At 40.1% G+C, this 18931-nt stretch overlaps 2 protein-coding genes across 4 annotated transcripts in view; both read right to left on the bottom strand.

Annotated features, from left to right (window-relative positions):
* Positions 1–18931, bottom strand: part of rpl15 (ribosomal protein L15) — a 345074-nt gene that overhangs the window by 10154 nt on the left and 315989 nt on the right. The gene's annotated exons all lie outside the window — the stretch shown is intronic.
* Positions 1–18931, bottom strand: part of ube2e1 (ubiquitin-conjugating enzyme E2E 1) — a 122050-nt gene that overhangs the window by 464 nt on the left and 102655 nt on the right. For all 3 annotated transcript variants that reach the window (XM_051955285.1, XM_051955286.1, XM_051955287.1), the window contains exons 4-5: positions 1013–1145; positions 335–482 (exon numbers count right to left, since the gene is read on the bottom strand). In XM_051955285.1, the coding sequence (XP_051811245.1) occupies positions 335–482; positions 1013–1145 (281 nt within the window). The remainder of the gene's footprint in view (positions 1–334; positions 483–1012; positions 1146–18931) is intronic.

Below are 18931 nucleotides of genomic sequence, written 5' to 3'. Positions count from 1 at the left end.
TGTACAAGTTGGTTTCAGTTTCTTTGACTTTTTTGGTATAATAAATAATCAAAGAAATACAACTTTCTTTATTTTTTTTATTGATTCATAGCATTCTGACAGTCGTACTGCCCAAAGACATATCTGAGTTCTCTCTACTTATATCCACGATTGTGGCAATTTCCATAGAGGTGTAGGACTTTATACTGGAGTAAAAAATGAACCACAGGGAGGGGAAAAATGTGACAGGAGCAAAAAGGCCCCATGTTTGGGGTTTAGAGGGTTAAATATAATCCTATCAACCATGTGCACAGTTAATGGGTCAAATCAGGCTAGTGTGTGTTGCAGCTCTCACCAGGGTTGCAGTCGGTGAGCAGGGAACAGATGGACAGTAGGACCTTGGAAATGGTCAGAGCAGGACTCCAGTTGTCCTTCAGGATGTCCAGACAGATCACTCCCTGACTGTTGATGTTGCAGTGGTAGATCCTCGTACGGAACGTCACCTGGACACATAAACCAGACAACGGGAGCCCATGAGCCACAGCTTTAATACGTTTTCTTCTTTATTATATGTCTAACGCCACTGAAAAATCTCAATGGGAAAAAAAATCATTTATTCTTTTCAGAATGTCGTCTGGCCATTTATGCTGAAGTTTCAGTTTAACATCCAACTAACTGAGTAGCATTTTCAGATGCAGGAATTTATCTCAAACACCCGGCAGAATGTGGATCTCACCAACCATATGCATGCACGACTTTAAAAAGGCCTCATATCACATTTTGCAGCAGAGTATTTGGAACATGAGGTCACAGTGAATTTCTACATTTTTTGAATGCAGATTGGTTGTACCAGCTCCTCCATAAATCCCACATCCTTGAGGATTTGGGAACTAAGCTCAGTCGTAGGAGCAGCTGCTTTCCAAAGGCTAAAGGCACCCTCTAGTGGAAAATATGAAAATGACACTTCTGAAATTGAGCCAAGTCTTTACTAAACAGGGTCTGCTGAATAGCAAGTATTCAGAATAATTTTCACCTTGGGTGGTTTGAAGGGGTAGTCTGGTGTGAAGGCAATGTCCAGGAAGAACACTCCCCCCTCATACACGGAGCCTGGAGGGCCCAGGATGGTCGACCTCCACTCATAGATGTTGTCTCCTTTAGGACCGGCGCTGTCAGCACACAGAGAAGAAGCGTTTAGTCACATTTGGATGTCACAAGGCAAAGCGAGTGAAAGCTTTATTTCAGACACTTTTCAGGCAAATTTTCATGTTCATAAGTCTTCATTCTGACGATCTGCATCTGCAAAGCGACGGCGCTGACCACCGAGTCACTGTGCGCTGTAAAATTTTAAGAGATCCACATTTCAGTCTCGTCTTTCGCTGCCTTACAAGACCCACATTTTCTTGCACAGACTCCTCCAGCTGCCCGATGGAATTTGCATGTCAGCCAGTCTGACCATCAGTTACACTGGTGCTGGTGTCACATTACCTTAAATGAGAACGGACTCAAATGAGTTTTACTCCAAAACTACTCGCCACAAACAGCTACTCTACAGCCCTACACGGAGACTTTAGTACTTAGAATCAAAAACAGAGCAAAAGTGGAGTCAGTGCATCCACAGTCACCTTTGTCTCTCTGATAAAGCAATTTCTATCATTTTATAGTTTCATTTAGCGGACACTCTTATCCAAAGGGACGTATATCTAAGAGTGGATACAACAAAGCACAAACTTACACTGCATTTTAAATGTTATCATGCATGTGAAATTTGAGATTTTTTTTTTTTTACACTGTATAGCATTTTCATAAGAGCAGCCCTCCGTCTTCTACGAGATGAGGAAATATCTCCTACATTATATCAAACTGACAGATATATCTCTTTCTCTAGTGGTATACTTGGCAGTATCGCAAACGCAGTCGTGCAAAATATATTTAATGATACAATTTTTAAAAGCTGCAAAATAAACAAACTACAAAAAGAGAAAATAAAGTGTCATTTTAAGATCTCTTAATATTGTGATTTTAAGGTTTTCAGTGGTTCCTCTGAGTCAGTATGAATCAGATCATGAGTCCTGTATTTCACACACATGAAGATCTGGCCTCAGACCACAGCCTCTGCCTTCAACCCTCAGTCTCAGTTCTGGCTTCCTCGTACGATCATGCGGCTTTCTCTGCAACTCAGGCATCCATCACTGAATGACTAAATGTCTGAGTGTTCACCAAATTCAATTTAAGAATATTGCAGACCTTATAAACACGAATGCAGTTCAATCTGTGCTCACAGTAATACTGGGTGGTGGAGGACAGAAACTAAATGATGTAACATTACTACAGTCATTCATCTGTGCCAAAAGTACTCATCAGTGAAACAAAATATAATTTTATTAACATGGACTGGTAATGTGGCTGCAGCACCCACAGACGGCAACCTTTCTCTTCCCACTGTAAGGCTCGGACGTTCTTAACCAGCAGAGTGAAAGTGGGACAGATGACAGAAGCATCAAACCAGTGCGCTCCGACAGTATTTTGATCGAGAAAATGAGGTATGCATGTTGGCTGTGTCCGAATAAACTCAACTGGAACAATGTGTAACCACATTCAGCACAGGCATGTGGACATTAACATGAATGCAGTTATTTCACTTTAATGTTTTTAGTTCACTTTTATTTCATGACTTCTTGTTATGTTTTGTTGCCACTCATTTCAGAGGCATTTAAAATATCTACTTCATGAAGAATATGATTAATGGTGTCAAATGGTAAAATGACAAACAAGTACCAAGCTTTCTGCCCAGGGGGTGTTACATAGGATAAGTGGGGGGTCTTTGACTAGTCTACACCCAGAGGTCCACTGTCTCCTAATATATCCATGCTTGGACCCAGATAAGTGGCAAACAAACGATGGATGCAATAACCTATTAGAATAATTGATTTGCTTCTGTAAATTTGTTCTAGAATCAACACTTTTCAAGACAACATAATGTGGTATTCCTCGTGCTGAGAGGAGTACTGAGATCATCTACTTCAGTTAAGGAACAACACAGCAATGAGACATATTCCAATGCAAGTAAAAGCTATGCACGAAAAATCCCACTTCAGTAAAGTGCACAAGTATTAGCAGCAAAATGTAGCCACAGTATCAAAGTATTGATGTGATCCCTTTGCTGGCAAATTACAGTTAAAGACGTAATTATTGCCCCCCCCACCCCCACGTGTGAAATTTTAGGGTTCTTTTTCAAAAAATTCCCAAGTGCTGTTAAACCAATCAAGGCAGTTTTAACACAGCTTTTCCAAACATCCTAGTTTTATTTTGGATGCTAACATGATAATTATTTAACAAAAATCAAAAACTACCAGGGTCAAAATTATTAGCCCCCTTGATGCTAATAGTCATTTGTGTATCCTTATTGCTGGGTAACAGCTTGCAGTCACTTGTTCTAGTTTGCAACAAGTCTCTGACATCTCTTGAGGAACCCCAGCCCGTTCTTCTTTGGAAAATCTCTGAAGTTCCTCCAGATTTGATGGTTTTCTGGCATGGACCCTGGTCTTCAGCTGACCCCACAGACTTTCAGTTAAAGTCAGGACTTTGTGCAGTCAGTAACTTTCACTTTGGTCTTCTGGAGGCAATTCTTTACCAGGAACAAAATACGTTTTGGGTTGTTGTCATGTTGGAAGACAAAGCGATGACCCAGACCTAGTTTAGCAGCTGACTGCTGGAGATTTACTTTCAAAATCTTCAGATATCCTTTTGTTATGATTCCCTCAACCAGGACAAGATTCCCAGTTCCAGATGCACTGAAACTTCCAAACAGCATAATACTGCCACCACCGTGTTTAACTGTGGGGACAGTGTTCTTTGGGTTATGCCCCTATCCCTTCTTTCTCCAAACATAAGCAGCATCTCTATGGCCAAAGAGCTCTAGTTTGGTCTCATCTGACCAAAGACATAATTCCACTATTCATAATCTTTCTCCAGATTGTCCTTACCTTCTTAAGTCTGGTTTGAAAGTGTCTCTTCTGTAGAAGTGGAGTTTTTCTTGGCCTACATCCTCACAGTCCATTTCTGTGCAGGGCTCTAGAGACTGTCATCTTTGACACAGCAACTCCTGGCTTGTCCAAGTCATTCAATAGTGTTTTGGTTGTTGCTCAAGCACCTTTTGACACATCTCTAACAAGTTTCCTTTCTTTGAATTTTTTGATGATACTTCTCACTCCACTTCTTGACACTTGCCAATGCTGATAACTTTGTAGACCTTTCTCATTCAACATTTGTTTTGTTTTTGGCAGGACGCTTTCTCAAGTGACAGCTCAGATCCATAATGACGTTTTTATGCTGTGTGTAAAGTGGAAGACAACCCTCAGTTTTAACTTGAGTGACTGATTACAAGCTACGCGCATTACAAAGTTAAAGCAGTGGTTTTTATTTCTCAATAAAAAGGTCAGTTCTTAAGGAGGCTGATGGTACTGACTTGTCATTTTTCTAAAACTATTGTTTTGTTGTGTGCACAAACTGCTAATTTCAGCTTTCTGAAGAAAACTAGTATGTTTAGAAGTGCGACGTTGAAAATCACCTGCTCTGTTGAAAATGCGCCCAGGAAAAGTCAGGGCTGAATTATTAGCCCTACACATCGCGCCGGCAGCAGCATGTTACTGTTGAAGCTGCTGCAGGCGGAACTAGTTTGAACAATTTCAGATCCAGTTTTATACAGCGGGGGAACAAATAAATCTGAGTGCTCCTCACATGATTAATGGGGAGAGGAAAAAGAAAACAAAGCTCTGGTCCACAAATCTGTTTCAAATTTTTTTCCACTATTTCTCTAATCTCAGTTTTTTAGTGAGATATTTGATCACTGACACATTTATTGAACTTAAACCATGTGAGGAGCTTAGAGGGAAAAGCCACTATTTGGTGGAGCAGTTATCAACACAGACATCTGAAATGTGAGTCAGCCGCACACTACTTTTTGGAAGAAGCCAGAAAGAGAGGAAACCACTAGTTTAATCTTAAACTTATCCATTGTGTAAAATCGTCATCTTAACTAAACCTGTCAGATAAACGTAGTAGAGTGGAAGCACATAAAATGGAAATACTCGCGCCTTATGTGAAGTACTTGAGCAAATGTGCTTAGCTGCTTTAGATAATTGGGTATGGCAGTGTATAGATGTTTGCTCTAAGAGTTAATGAGTAAAATAACTTCTTTACTACTCCAAATAGTCACTCCTTCATAAACAAACAGTGAGACTTTTAATGCAGGGTTTTGAAGGAGCCGACTTATTAAGCCTTTTGAAGACTTTCAGACACCCCTTGTCTGTATAATTATCTATCTAATGCGCTGCAGTCAGAAAACCTCCCAAGCATCTATCCTATGTCATATTATTAGTAATTCATTAAAACAATAAAGAGCAATGGCCTGTGTGAGTCATTACGCCAACAGAGTGGGAAGCGATAAAAAGAACTTCATTTGCCCGCAGAGATAAAGCTGAAGAGTAGCAGCGCTGATGACTGCAGCCGCTTCTCAAGAGCCTCGATTCTACAGCAGCGACACAGTAAGTCAACAGCGGCTTCTGTTAGCGTTTAATGCTGGAGACGTTTTCACATAATTGACTGCCTGACGAAGCGCTACAAAATACACTTTACGGTTCGCCATTTCATTCTGAAGTGATAAGCAGGGCTCTTCAAGCATGTTTGTGGGATCAAGAGGAAAGACTTGTTTCAGTGCAAAACCCGTGCACACAAAACACATTCAGACAGAACTCCGTTTTAAATAAACAAACACAAAGTGATCCGTTATTCAGACGCAGCAATTCCAGCAATAATTCAGTGCACAAATCGGATTTTCGAGCACGCAAGCAGCAAGTCTGCACCCCGTCTGTGTAATAAATAGCTCTGTTCTGAGCAACAACAGGAGAGCTGCGTGTCGGGCAATAATCTCACTTTCCGCAGCGGACGCTCCACTCGGTCTGCTCTTTATCAGGACAGAGAAAAACACAGAGGACGTACAGAAATGATCACAGCCAGGAATCTGACCCTCGGCTACCTTAGAATTCCACTGCTGCAATTTTCACCAAAACTCTTTCGTCTCTAGCAGGGCTGCTCAGTGGAACACAGCTTACTCCCATGTGTGACCAAAACGCATAAATCCTCACGTCTCAATAGCTGGAAACTGACTGGTTTTGGTTTTGAAACGCCAAATAATTAACCGCTTATCTCAAATATGTTTAATTTGAGTCAGGCTGTAATAATCACTATTAAAAATCATCTGTTTGTAGCAGCCAAGTGTGTATGCATTCATTAGTAACTGGTTTGTGACAACTTGATTAAACACAAAATCATTTAGGGATATGCATCATGGAAGCACAAAAGGTCTTAAAATGAGATTTTACCTGCACTAAACCAGACCCCGAGAGTCGTAGATAATGTAGCTGTCACCAACAGGTTCTTTTGGTGTTTTACAGGAACTTCCACACCCATTTCCAATTATTCAAATAATTGCAACCGGTCTGCCTCAGTGAACATGGAGTGTTTAGGCCCTGGAGCAGCTGCCTGCTTTGCCTGGTCGGTAATCCAGCCTCGACTACCAAGAGCCTAATGAGGGCTAAACATGCTGTAAGAAGGCAGCTTGAAAACAGCAACGGGACACTGAAAATAAGAGTCTCAGCTGGATTCAAATACTACATTACACACATACAGTACCATTCAAAAGTTTGGAGTCACTTTCTTTTTTGAAAGAAAATCTTTTTTTTTCAGTGAAGACAACATGAAGTTAATCAGAAATACAGTCTAGACATTGTTAATGTGGTAAATGACTGTTCTAGCTGGAAATGGCTGATTATTAATGGAATGTCTACATAGGGGTACAGAGGAACATTTCCAGCAACCATCATTGTGCTCTAATGCTACATTGTGTTAGCTAATGGCGTTGAAAGGCTCATTGATGATTAGAAAACCGTTGTGCAGTTATGTTAGCACATGAATAAAAGTGTGAATTTTCATGGAAAACATGAAATTGTCTGGGTGACTCCAAACCTTTGAACAGTAGTGTATTTAACAAATACCCGTGATGTTGCAGGTGCGTACGTCAATAGCTCTTTTGACAGGAAATGGTAAAAGATAACCCACTAATACAATTAAATATGCACAATAAAAGCAGTGCTATGTGGTGTTCAATTCAAACTTGTTAGAAGAGCCCGTTTCAATTTTATTGTCTTTACTACTGAATAAAAACAAAACACAGACAAGCCTTCTCATTTGAGACTTTGTTTGCGGCCACCCACACTCCAGTTTTCTCTACATAACGGAGCTCCAGGTCAGAGTGTCTGGTTGTAAACAAAACTATACTGCTCGCTCCAGTGCTCCAGGCAAACACTGTGCTGAATGATACACAACAGTTAACATGATGACAAAGGGAGAAAAGAAAAACTTGTGGAGAATAAGAACTGATAGAGCTTAAGTCAGTTTACAGTTTTGTTCAGACTAGTTTGCTGTCAGGAAGTGCATCTACTAGGTGAGACTATGTGCTGATCAGATCATTGCACAGATATGAGGTCGCTCACCTGTTTCCACACATCAATGTGGCAACTTTAAATGTGTCACTGGTTCACAGCATTTTAGGGCTTGTGAACCTTTACATCCCCCATCAACGGTTATAGGATATGTGCTTGTTTTAATCGAATAGTTTAACAGTAGTTATTTGTTTTAAAAGAAATGATACAATATCCAATGATTTTTCCCTGTCATACCGCACATCCCTCATTTTCTGACCAATGACCAATATTTGAAACCTCTAAACAACAAAGTCTGCCAGCTCATTTGAAAGACATGTCATCTTATTAAAAAAAAAAAAAAAAAAATCACCAAAATAACACCTTTGATCGAACACGTGAAAAAAATCGTGGCTGATACGCAGTTCTGTCACGAAAATTCACCAAGTTTAGAACTGTGATGTTTCATCAAAATCCATTTATTCTTCATGTCCCATTTAAAAAGTTGCCAAAAATAAACCACTTGTACCGGATTCTTTAAAAACTAAAAAGCATGTGCTCCTCAGTGTGACTGAGCCGTCACACAGAGCAGAGAGGAGACAAGAGAGTAAACAAATTAGAAAAATTGAGAGCAAAACAAAACAGAGTGGGTCTATAAAATAAATGCAGCATAGCTCAAAAACAGTAAAAGTTGTCAGGAAGTTGTTGGAAGTTGCATTCGGCATGGTGAAATACCTCTCTACACAGCAGTGTGACAAACACAAGGTCTGTGGAGGTTGTAAAACTGAAAAAAGCATGGAGAGCCACCTTTTTTTGTGTGTTGGCAACGCACCTGTGGGCATTCGGACATATGTTTGTTTTCATATTTGTAATACAAATCATTTAGGAACTGTAACTTTTTATGATATATGGCATTGTGATTATTATTATTATTATGGACTTTTAGGCTTTATTATATAGGACAGTGGAGACAGACAGGAAAGTGGGTAGAAGAGCAGAAGAGTGACCCCACAGTGAGGAAAAAGTGGCAGCAGCAAAAATGATCCACAAACTACAGGGTTAAATTACAAATGCTATTTGATCAATTAATTGTAGACATGCCTTACGAGGGAAAAAGGAACTCAACATATTAGAAAAAGGATAACTTATAATCTCTGCAGGAAATTACTAACACAGGAGTGATGGTTGCTGGAAATGTTCCTCTGTACCTCTATGTAGATATTCCATCAAAAATCAGCCGTTTCCAGCTAGAATAGTCATTTACCACATTAACAATGCCTAGACTGCATATCTGATTAACTTAATGTTATCTTCATTGAAACAAAAATGCTTTTCTTTAAAAAAAAAAAAGACATTTCTCAGTGATCCTAAACTTCCGAATGGCAGTGTATATAAAAGAAAATTCATGTAGGAAGTAAATGAATGATATGATGATCTGTGTAGAACTGAGCCAAGGTTAAAAGGCACAATATACAAAATAAAGGATGATTTACAGGCAACATTTAGTAAACTGGGAGGTGAAACGTGCTACAAAGTCTTCCTTCCAGTTCATCTAAAAGTGCTGCAGCCACAGACCTACAGAAGGCAGGAAGGGCAGCTAAAACCAGAAATCTGTATTTGAACATGATTGGTCTTCTCCGCTGAGATTCAGTAAACAGAAGAACCAGATGCTCTGTTTAGTGCAGAATGTGCCGTTGCTGCAGCACAAACGTTTCGAACAAACTTGAAGCACTGAACTTTCAAACTGCATGCTAGCAGCGTGCAGCACAGTCTCTGCAGGGACTCTGGCATTGCCTGGAAAGCAGTTCATCTTCCCACCAGCTTCCAGCAACAACAGAGCGCTCATCTGGCAAGAGAGGAAGCTAAACTATGAGTCCAATTCAGTACGACAGCACATCACTAAAGAGGAGATAACTCTTACTGACCTCACATTAACAAAGGCTGCTGATAAACCTTTATTAAGCTGTTTAATTATGAGCATCAGCGGGATTCCTGTCTGACCATCCGTCTAAGATCTGAATTTTCTTCCACGCTGAAGGAATTTAAATCATTTCGAGATTAACAAGCACCAAATTTGTCATCATTTGAGAAAGTTTGTCCAACCAGCTCAATTAAATTTTATTTATGTAGCACTAATTACAGGCCAAACTGTCTCAAGATGCTTTACAGAAGCCATATGGCTGAACCTTCAAAGCAGCCTTAAGGCGACAGTGGCAAGAAAAACACCCTTTTAACAGGGAAGAAACCTTGAGCAGAACCCAGCTCTTTATGTAGGGGAGCCATCTGCTGCTGGCCGGGTGGGTTGAGAGGGAAAGAAGAGGTAAAAAAGGTACAGGGGTAGAAAGGTAGAGGGGTAGGGAACAAGGAGTTGGATACATGCATGATAAGACAGATGATGCGTACAAAGTACAAGCTAACATTGAAATTGATTCATAAGTTCACGGTTATGGTGTACAGCTCTGGCATTAAATATACTACGCATATAGCTGGTAGTAAAATTTATACTGCAAAAACTCAAAATCTTACTAAATCTATTCGTCTTATTTTTTGTTAAAATGTCTCATCCCACTTGATTTAAGATAAATTGACTTAACAAGTGACATTTCAGCAAGATAGAAGGACTTGTTTCAAGCATAGACTGTATATATAGTGGACGTAGCATCTGGCTCCAGAATTGAAGCCAACCCGGAAGTGTCAAAAACTTGCAATATCACGCCGTCCGCTAGGGTTGGCTCCAAGAAGCTTTTTCTCCGTAGACCCCAATTTATTTTTGGAGAAAATAAAATTTGATAGACTGATTTTCTACAGCTCAGGATTTTTTTCCCGTTAGTTTTCATGGTCAAAATGAGAGATCAGGTGGCCGATCTTAAAATAAATCAATACTGAATTTTAAATAAATCGTTAAAGTTGGCGGAGCCAGGGGGCATGGCTATACTTGATGGACAGTAACAGAAGCCTCTGCGGTAAAACGTGGGCGGGATAAGAGAGTCCTCAGCCAATCCTGCCCCTAGTTGCTCTCCGGTCCAGTCTGTTTGATGACGCTTTTTACGTCACTGGCTCCAAAAAAATCCAAAACGGCGACCAGGAAGTAGCAAAATCCGGGCTTCATTTTCTCGGCGTTGAAACCAACGGGTGACGTCACGGTTAGTTTACGCCTGGTTTCAAGACAATGCATCTTAAATATCTCATTAAGCCAGTCTTGAAATGATCTTGTTTTAACCCTCTTGTCGTCCTGCGGGTCAAATTAAAAGTTTGAAAATGTGGAGGGAAAAAAAAGTATTTCCACATTTTCAAAATTTTGGGGGGGAAATGTAATATTTTTTGATGAAAAAAATTAAATGTTAAAAAAAATGTTTCTTCAATAACGTTCGGGAAAAAAAATCAACCAAAATCCAGCGAAATTCGCTGGATTTTGGTTGATTTTTTTCTGAATGTTCTTAAAGAGAATACTAGAAGTTTTACTGATATATATCCAATTACTTTAGATATTTTTAAAACATTTTGGAAGACTTTTATTCATTTCTTTGAAAATATTTAGAGCTCTCATTTTTTAAAATTGTCATTTCTTGCCAAATTTGGGGATTTTTTTCATAGATAAAACTTAAGGAATTTTCTTCCTGAAGATTTTGCAAATTTTTAAAAATTTGGGGAATTTTTTGCTAATTTCCTGAGTTTTTTTCAGACAAGGCAACACTCATATTTGGTGCCGTGAATGAGGACAACAGGAGGGTTAAGACACCTAAGCTTGACAGTCCTAGTAAAATATAGCTTAAAATAAGTTTTCCCAGCTAATGTTAAGATCTCAATATTCTAAATATCAGATCTTATTTCAAGAAATCTTACCAAGCCATTTCTCACTTGTTCTATTGGCAGATTTTTTACACTTATTTCAAGGTAAAAATTCCTTGAAATACACTTTTTTTCTTGTTTTGGGAAGGGCATTTTTTCCAGTGTAAACAGTATGTAGATGAGGATATTAACTGTAGTAAGGGCAACGTTTGTGTGGTACAGCATGAGTATTAGCATAGAGGGATCTGCCAGGGACACATAGACTATGTGACAATGGAACAATCTATTTCCTTAAAGACTGCCCAAAATACTGACAACAAACCAAGATAGATAAAAATCATCTGTGGTCTAACAGCCACAGCATCCCATCCAGATGTGAACTTAAGCGAGGAAAAAGCACCCCCGGTACAAAAAGGGCTTTATTTTCTCTGGAGGACTGCAGCTCAATGAGTGTGTGTTTCCAGCATTCCTGCAGGGGAGCCTTGACCTGGGACGGGACAGCTAATATATGTGTCACTGCTCACACCACAAGACCTCAGTCAGGACCCGCAGCTGTGCCAAGAATAGATATTGTATCATTTCCCACTGAATCAACCAGACTGAGATTTCTTTTGCCCGACAACAGAGGCATCTCACATTCACAGACGAGCCACAGAGAGGGCCTGGGCTTCTTCCCCGCCTGCCCCCGACGCACACAAAGGCCACCCAGTGCTTTGTGTGAGGCAGTAATATGCCATGCTATCACTGTTGTCATTCACTTCAATATCAGTGGGGGCTTCTTCCGCGACCTCGGTGTACACACCAACTGCAAGAAGAGAGCTGACATTTTAGCTGTTTTGTTTTTTTCTAAGCCTTTAACCTTTCAAACGGCACAGCGGTTTACCCAAAACTGACTCCTGCAGCACAGCAGAGGAGAATACGTTCCTTTAGCAGACTGAATTCATCTGCAGCAGCCACAAGACATCCAACATGTAGGTGATAAAGCCTTGATATGCCATTTTTTAAACTAGAGAAACAAAACATAACACTGATGTTGTGTTTTGCCGTGTTGGAAGACATATCCTGTGGTCATGGAAAGGATGTTAATCTGTTTCAGAAGGGTCAAATTATCAGCCTGCATCAAGCAAAGAAAACAACTAAGGAGATTTCTGAAACTACTAAAATCGGGTTAAGAACCATCCAACACATTTTGAAAACTTGAAGGATCGTGGTGAACCATCATCTCTGAGGAACAAATGTGGTCGGAACAAACTCTTTGATGATTGTAGGAAATCATGCCTATGTTTAATAGTGTTTAATAGTGAAAGTAAGAACAGTTCCACATGCACAATGCAAAGGGTACCCAAAGAATTGGGACTAAACAGCTGTGTAGCTTTAAGAAACCACTGATCATTGAAACTAATCAAAAAATAGGCTTCAATTTGCCAGTTAGCATAAAGATTGGCCTCTGGAGCAATGAAAGAAGGTCATGTGTTCTGATGAGTCCAGATTTAACCTGTTCCAAACTGATGGGTGCATGAGGGTAAGAAGAGAGGCAGATGAAGTGATGCACTCGTCATGTCTAGTGCCTTCAGGTTTGTGGGGGTTAGGGTTATGATCTGGGGTTGGTCAGGTTCAGCAACGTTATGTTCCCAAAGAATGAGGTCAGCCGACTACCTGAATATACTGAATGACCAGGTCTTTACATCATTTTTTTTCCCTGATGGTATGGACATGTTCCAAGATGATAATGCCAGGATTCATGGGGCTCACATTGAGAATGAGTGGTTCAGGGAGCATGAGACATCTTTTTCACACATGGATTGACCTCCACAGAGTCCAGACCTCAGCCCCACTGAGAATCTTTGGGATGTGCTGGAGAAGATTTTGTGCCATGGTCCGACTCTCCGATCATCAATATAAGATCTTGGTAGAAAATTAATGCAATTCTGGTCAGAAATAAATGCTGTAACATTGCAGAAGCTTATCGAAAGGATGCCATGCGAACGAGTACGGTTGCCGGAGATAAAGGCAGTCCAATGAAATATCAAAGTCTGCAAAGTTGATGATATCACTGTGAAAATGACCTTTAACTTTTTGGATTAAAACATCATCACTTCATTTTATTCTTAGACAATTGTGTAATATTTAGCTAATAAATTATTGAGCTATTGCCTCACAAAACACAATTTTCATCAGTTCCATGTTAAGTTCAACAAAACATCTGTGCCAGTACTGGAGAAATTCTTTCATAGCATCCTTGACATAACAGCTTCATGAGTTGTGTTAAGGTCAAAACCATTTTCAGGTCACAGTGACCTTTAATCAGTTCATTCTTGAGTCGAACTGAAAGTTTCATACACACTGTGTTCAGCAGGACAACCTGAAGGTATAACACCTTCAGCCCCAGCTGTTGCTGGTGCAGAGGCATGAAAATGGATAATTTTTGGTATTTGAGAATCAATTCAGAATCACAAAAGAGGAGAATTATGATTTGATTTTCCCCCCACTCTGAGGAGCAGTATATGGACTCACTCAGAGTATTTCCAGTTTTCCACCACAAGGACAAGGATTGAAACTCCAAAATGGCAGCTTCTGAACCACAAATCGTGACACGTTAATCAGTGGGCAGGTTGACGCAACACATCTGCTACAAAGTCGTGCATATCCAGGCTGTTTTGTTGGGTAGCACCATCACTCCACTGCTCTAAACCATAGATTTCTGGTGGACAAGCAGTGAGAGAGTAGCACTGACTGTTGAACCATGTCATGCTGTTTCGAATATAAGAACGTACGGCTGAATGGAAAACATGTCCATGGGAGAATCTGGTCATTCGAAGCTTCAGATGAGGAAACATTCCTGCCAACAGCCTCACCTCCTATTAGCCATGAACGACTACAGCAGTGTCAACAAACTGTGGGCAAGATGCCCAGAGCCAGTTACATCCTATTAAAATCCACTGTTTACCAAAGTTAAAACAAAGATAATCTAAAACACCAAATCTTTACCAAACACCATTTGTTTTCTCTGTGCTTTCACTTAGAACAGAAGCACCTGTCAGGAGTCACGAATTGACCTGATGTGACTGCAAAGCACCGTTCTTCAAAATCACAGCAGGTGGAAGTGATTTAACCAAATATTTAAATCCATGTCTGGATTGCACCAATCAAATTAAAGCAATAACAGACTCACTGCTATTATCACTGCAGAAAAATCATTTAGATATTTTGTCTTTCTTTCGTGATTAAAGTGTTAACCAAACATCCTTGGCACTGTCTTCTTAGCAGAAATGTATTTGAATTTCAGCTCGACTCCCAGCCTAAAAGCCTCACTAATGGTCATGGAAGATCAAAATGCATCTGTCCCTTTCCTAATATTCCTTCCTCTTTACTGAGCACACTTTCATTATAGCTGCTCATATTTAAATCAATGTGTTTTTTCTCCATCTCCACACTTTGTATCGTCTCTCCGTGCTTTTTTCCTCTCGAACAGGGAGCTGCGAGTGTGAGCTCTTCAGCGCAGACCCTAATATACACACTGTCATCGGCACACACTGGGCTTCATTTTCAATCACCACTGTCTGCTTGCAATGGTATTGTGATGACAAGGAGAAACACTGTAATAAGCTGCCTGACTGAGACAATATAATGACTCCACTTCTCTTGAGTGCCGAGGAGACTCTGTGCAACAGCAGCACGTGCACGCCCCCACCCCCTCACACCCTGCCAATTTAATACAATGGCAATCAGCCTGTAGATGCTCTTTCACTGCTTTATGAGGACAGTGCAGGATGAATATCAGAGGGCAGCATTCCTCTACTAAAGAGGAGAGTCAGATTTCAAAGTGATATGTTCTGTTTTAAAGACTGCACTCACTACGGGCTGAAATGGAGGAAATCAATTTCCTGATAATAATGAGAAACTAGGTCTAATATTAAAGCTGCAGAGAAATGAAAAGCGTATTTGCTAATGGATGACTAAAAAAATACTTTTCTGAGTATTTCTAAAGCTTTTCTAGTCTTGTAAAATATTTAACCAGTTTTGGTGACACATTTTGAACTCTGATGACATGTGATTTAGGGCACAAAACTACACTTGACTTTAGCTTGTGGCTACTGATAGGCAGCAGAGCAGAACAGGACGTGTGCGTCTGGGTCCAGTTAGCATCTATTCATCTGCTATACCTGTAGAGCAGGGGTGTCACAGGCCACATTCAGCCCAATTAGACCTCAAGTGGGCCGGACCAGCAAAATCATAACAGACTGACCTATAAAAAAATGGCAACTCCAAATGTTTCCTTTTGTTTTAGTGCAAAAAAGTACATTCGGAAAAATGTTCACATTTAATGAACTCTGTTTTTACAAAACATTAAGAACAGCCTGAAATTTCTTCAGCAAAGTAAGTGACATTTCAACAATATTGTGCCTCATTCGTGTATCACAACTTACAGATCACAGTGGATCTACAACAGACACAAAACATTTAGTCACAGGTATCTGGAACTGAACAATGCAGTATTTTACAATTTGTCAAGATCTAGAAATTATTTTAAATTCCCATTCATTTCCACATCTGCGTAGTAATCCTGACACACCACACCACACTAGCTAAAGTGGAAACTATTAAGAAAGAAGGTTAAGTTGTCGCCCTGTCTTGAAAATGTTAAACATTTATACATAAAAAAAATACATAAAAGTTGTGGGAATGCATCAACAGTAGGGTTCCACCAAACCAAACTCTGTTGTACTGAAGCTGCTGACTCACATTATACTGCAGTGTTCAATGTTCTTTACATATTTTCACTGTAAGGATTCATTTTCACCTCTGTAATTTTTAGATTTTGCAAAGTCACCCCGCGGGCCAGATAGGACCCTCTGGCGGGCTGGTTTTGGTCCACGAGCCTCATGTTTGACACCTCTGCTGTACAGGGTTGCAGGGGGTTAGAGCTTATCCCAGCTGACAGTGGGCTAAAGGCAGGGTTCACTCTGGACAAATCATGAGTCCATCACAGGCCCAACACACAATCATGGACAGTCGAGCCATAGAGAAAAAAAAAACCTAAAAACACAACAACAAAAACAACCACTGTGGACTGATTGTTTCTCTATCTTTCTCCTCCTGCTGAACAGATCGAATAAATGGAGGAAATTTCTATTCTTGGACCTTTAGCATCAATGAACGATGACAGCAATGTAACATCTGTCCTGAGGGGGAACCAGAGGAAAAGTCATCAAACCATGATTTATTCAATATGACAATGAATGTGCACAGCACGTTTCACAATAACCTCTCAGGGAGAGTTTGGCACTTGTCGAATACATCTGGGAATTCTGGCCTGATGCTGCAGCAGCATCGAATGTTAAGGAGCTACGCAAAAACTGCCAGAGCCTGTCTAAGGCTGGATACAGATTAAACATTTTCATACAATGCTGGTACCTCAGTTGTAATAAAATATTTTACGTATCGTGGAAGATTTTAAAGTTGTTTGATACAAAGCATTAGGAAAGGAGAGACGAACTTCTGTGAATGTCTAGCAAAGATAAATTCATGGTTTCTGTTTAGGCGTCCACCGGCTCATCGGGACCTGAACTCCAGACAGCTGACTTGCATGCGTTTTAATAAATACTGAGGGTATGCATATGTGACACATTCAGCACATAAAAACACCATGATGAAAGAAAGAAGAGCTGCCTTATTTATTGTGATTATCTGGAAAAGAAAAAACAGTGTCTACGACAACAGCACAAAGGATGTGGAATCTCACTAAAGAAATCAAGGGATCTCAGTGTGTGTGTGCCTGTTCTTCATTTACGTCAACAGTCATATATTTAATTTGTTCTCTACTTGTTGGGAGTGTTGCTGGGAACCCAAAGAAGTGCAGTGTCAGGGTTTCTGCAGAAATCAGCCAGTCAAATTTCATGCTTTTTAATGCTATACTGTAAAAATTTTAACCCCACGACCGTGAACTCAACAAATTACATGGGCTTGTTTGTTTGTAAAAGATGATGTTTATATGAAAACTGTCCCCTACATTTCACTATTTCGGAATCCAGAAACCACCCCTGACCGCCCACGGGCTGTAGTCATTCTCTGAATTCAACATTTCCTAGCCATTGTTGCTGGAATTTGCATTTCCAGCTCTCCTCCTGCCGGCCACTTTCCAAACATGCAGTTTTTGGCAATTGTACCTGACCAGCCAGAACAATTATCACAATGCTTCGGCATTTTTACTCAGATGCACATATCTGACGAATCGCAGTCTATAATTACATATTATTACATCATTATTATCAAATATTTTTCTTGAAAACTGCATGAAAACCATGAATTGGCAGTCAGTGGTTACAGTAGGACTGGGGTGACTCATTGATGTAACTATGTCAGTGATGACAGATGTACGTCACGATGCCTGTGTCCTGTCAAAGCATTGATCCCCTTGGAGAACTAGATGCAGCTGAAACCTGTTATTATCTAAAGTGTGCAAGTATTTCAGACACAGACCAACAAGTGGTGCTCTGGAAGCACAGGAACCTCAATGTGTCTGATCTCACCAGCTACATCTACGACTTGTCTCCAGTCAATCATGACGGAGGCTGTCAGGATTATTGACAATGAAGCCGTCCCGATAGTAGGAGTCCCTTTAAATTTAATGTTGTTTCATCGCTCCCATTCACAAATTTTTTCTGCACTGCTGCTGTTACGGTAGCATACCGTGACTTTTGTTTAACTTGGTGTACATGTATGAGTGAGAAAATAGCCTCCTGATGCTAAAATACAATCGCCAGTGATCATCTAAACTGCACATTACTGCAGTTACGAAGTGAATCCAAGTTTTAGCTCAAAAACATATTCTGTAGATCAGGAAAAGGCTAGCTTTGACATACAGTTAAGTGAAATTAACCTACATGTTCCTTTGCATTTGAGGTCCAGTGTTCTTCTGATCAGGCTTCTGACAAATAGTATCTATCAATATTATAAACAGAATAAAACAGCAGTGACAAGGAAAACAGATATTGATAATCACAACTGAATAAAATATTGAAGTATTATTGAGGCATTTTCTAAACATATAAAGCCAATAAAACAATAAAAAAAGATATACTGGTAAGGTGCAGTCCTACATTATACTCCATGTGGAAACAGGGTCAGGCTGAACACTCAGCCGTGCTATTTATACCTGACACGGCATCATCTGATTTGAATTTTTACATTTATGTTTTGATAAGCTCACACAGTTGGTGTCAAGTGTGAAGTAGTTTGGATGAGGTTTGTTCATACTGAAAAAAATACAAGCAGGAATATTGAAGGACATGCAAAACGGATGTCCAGTGTATATTTCTGCTGCATGTGCAGTTGGTGTGTTTGCTGTGCAGACGGTCCATAATAAGGTCTTAAATGTTGAACTACACACAGGCGTCCACAGAGGGGTCAGCACAAACCCTCGAGGACTCGAGCTAGCAACAAAATTTATCTCATGCAGAGTTTTGCACACACACAAAAACCGTGAACGGACTATTAGTTCCACTGAGTTTGCAGCACAGTGTGCACCAGAACTTTTGAGATAAAGCTTGTGAGATACGTCCTGTGGTTGTAACAGTTACTGTGAGAAGTCGGTTTCATTAATATTATTGAGTTCCATCTACATTTGGCAGTGCAGCAGCTCTAGCTACAAACTCTCATGTTAACCTGGTTAGCCTGTAAAGCTG

Source organism: Acanthochromis polyacanthus, chromosome 11 (assembly GCF_021347895.1).
Source record: "Acanthochromis polyacanthus isolate Apoly-LR-REF ecotype Palm Island chromosome 11, KAUST_Apoly_ChrSc, whole genome shotgun sequence".
Lineage (NCBI taxonomy): Eukaryota > Metazoa > Chordata > Actinopteri > Pomacentridae > Acanthochromis > Acanthochromis polyacanthus.
Note: the sequence above shows the minus strand (reverse complement) of the source record. Positions and strands in the feature narration are given on the sequence as shown.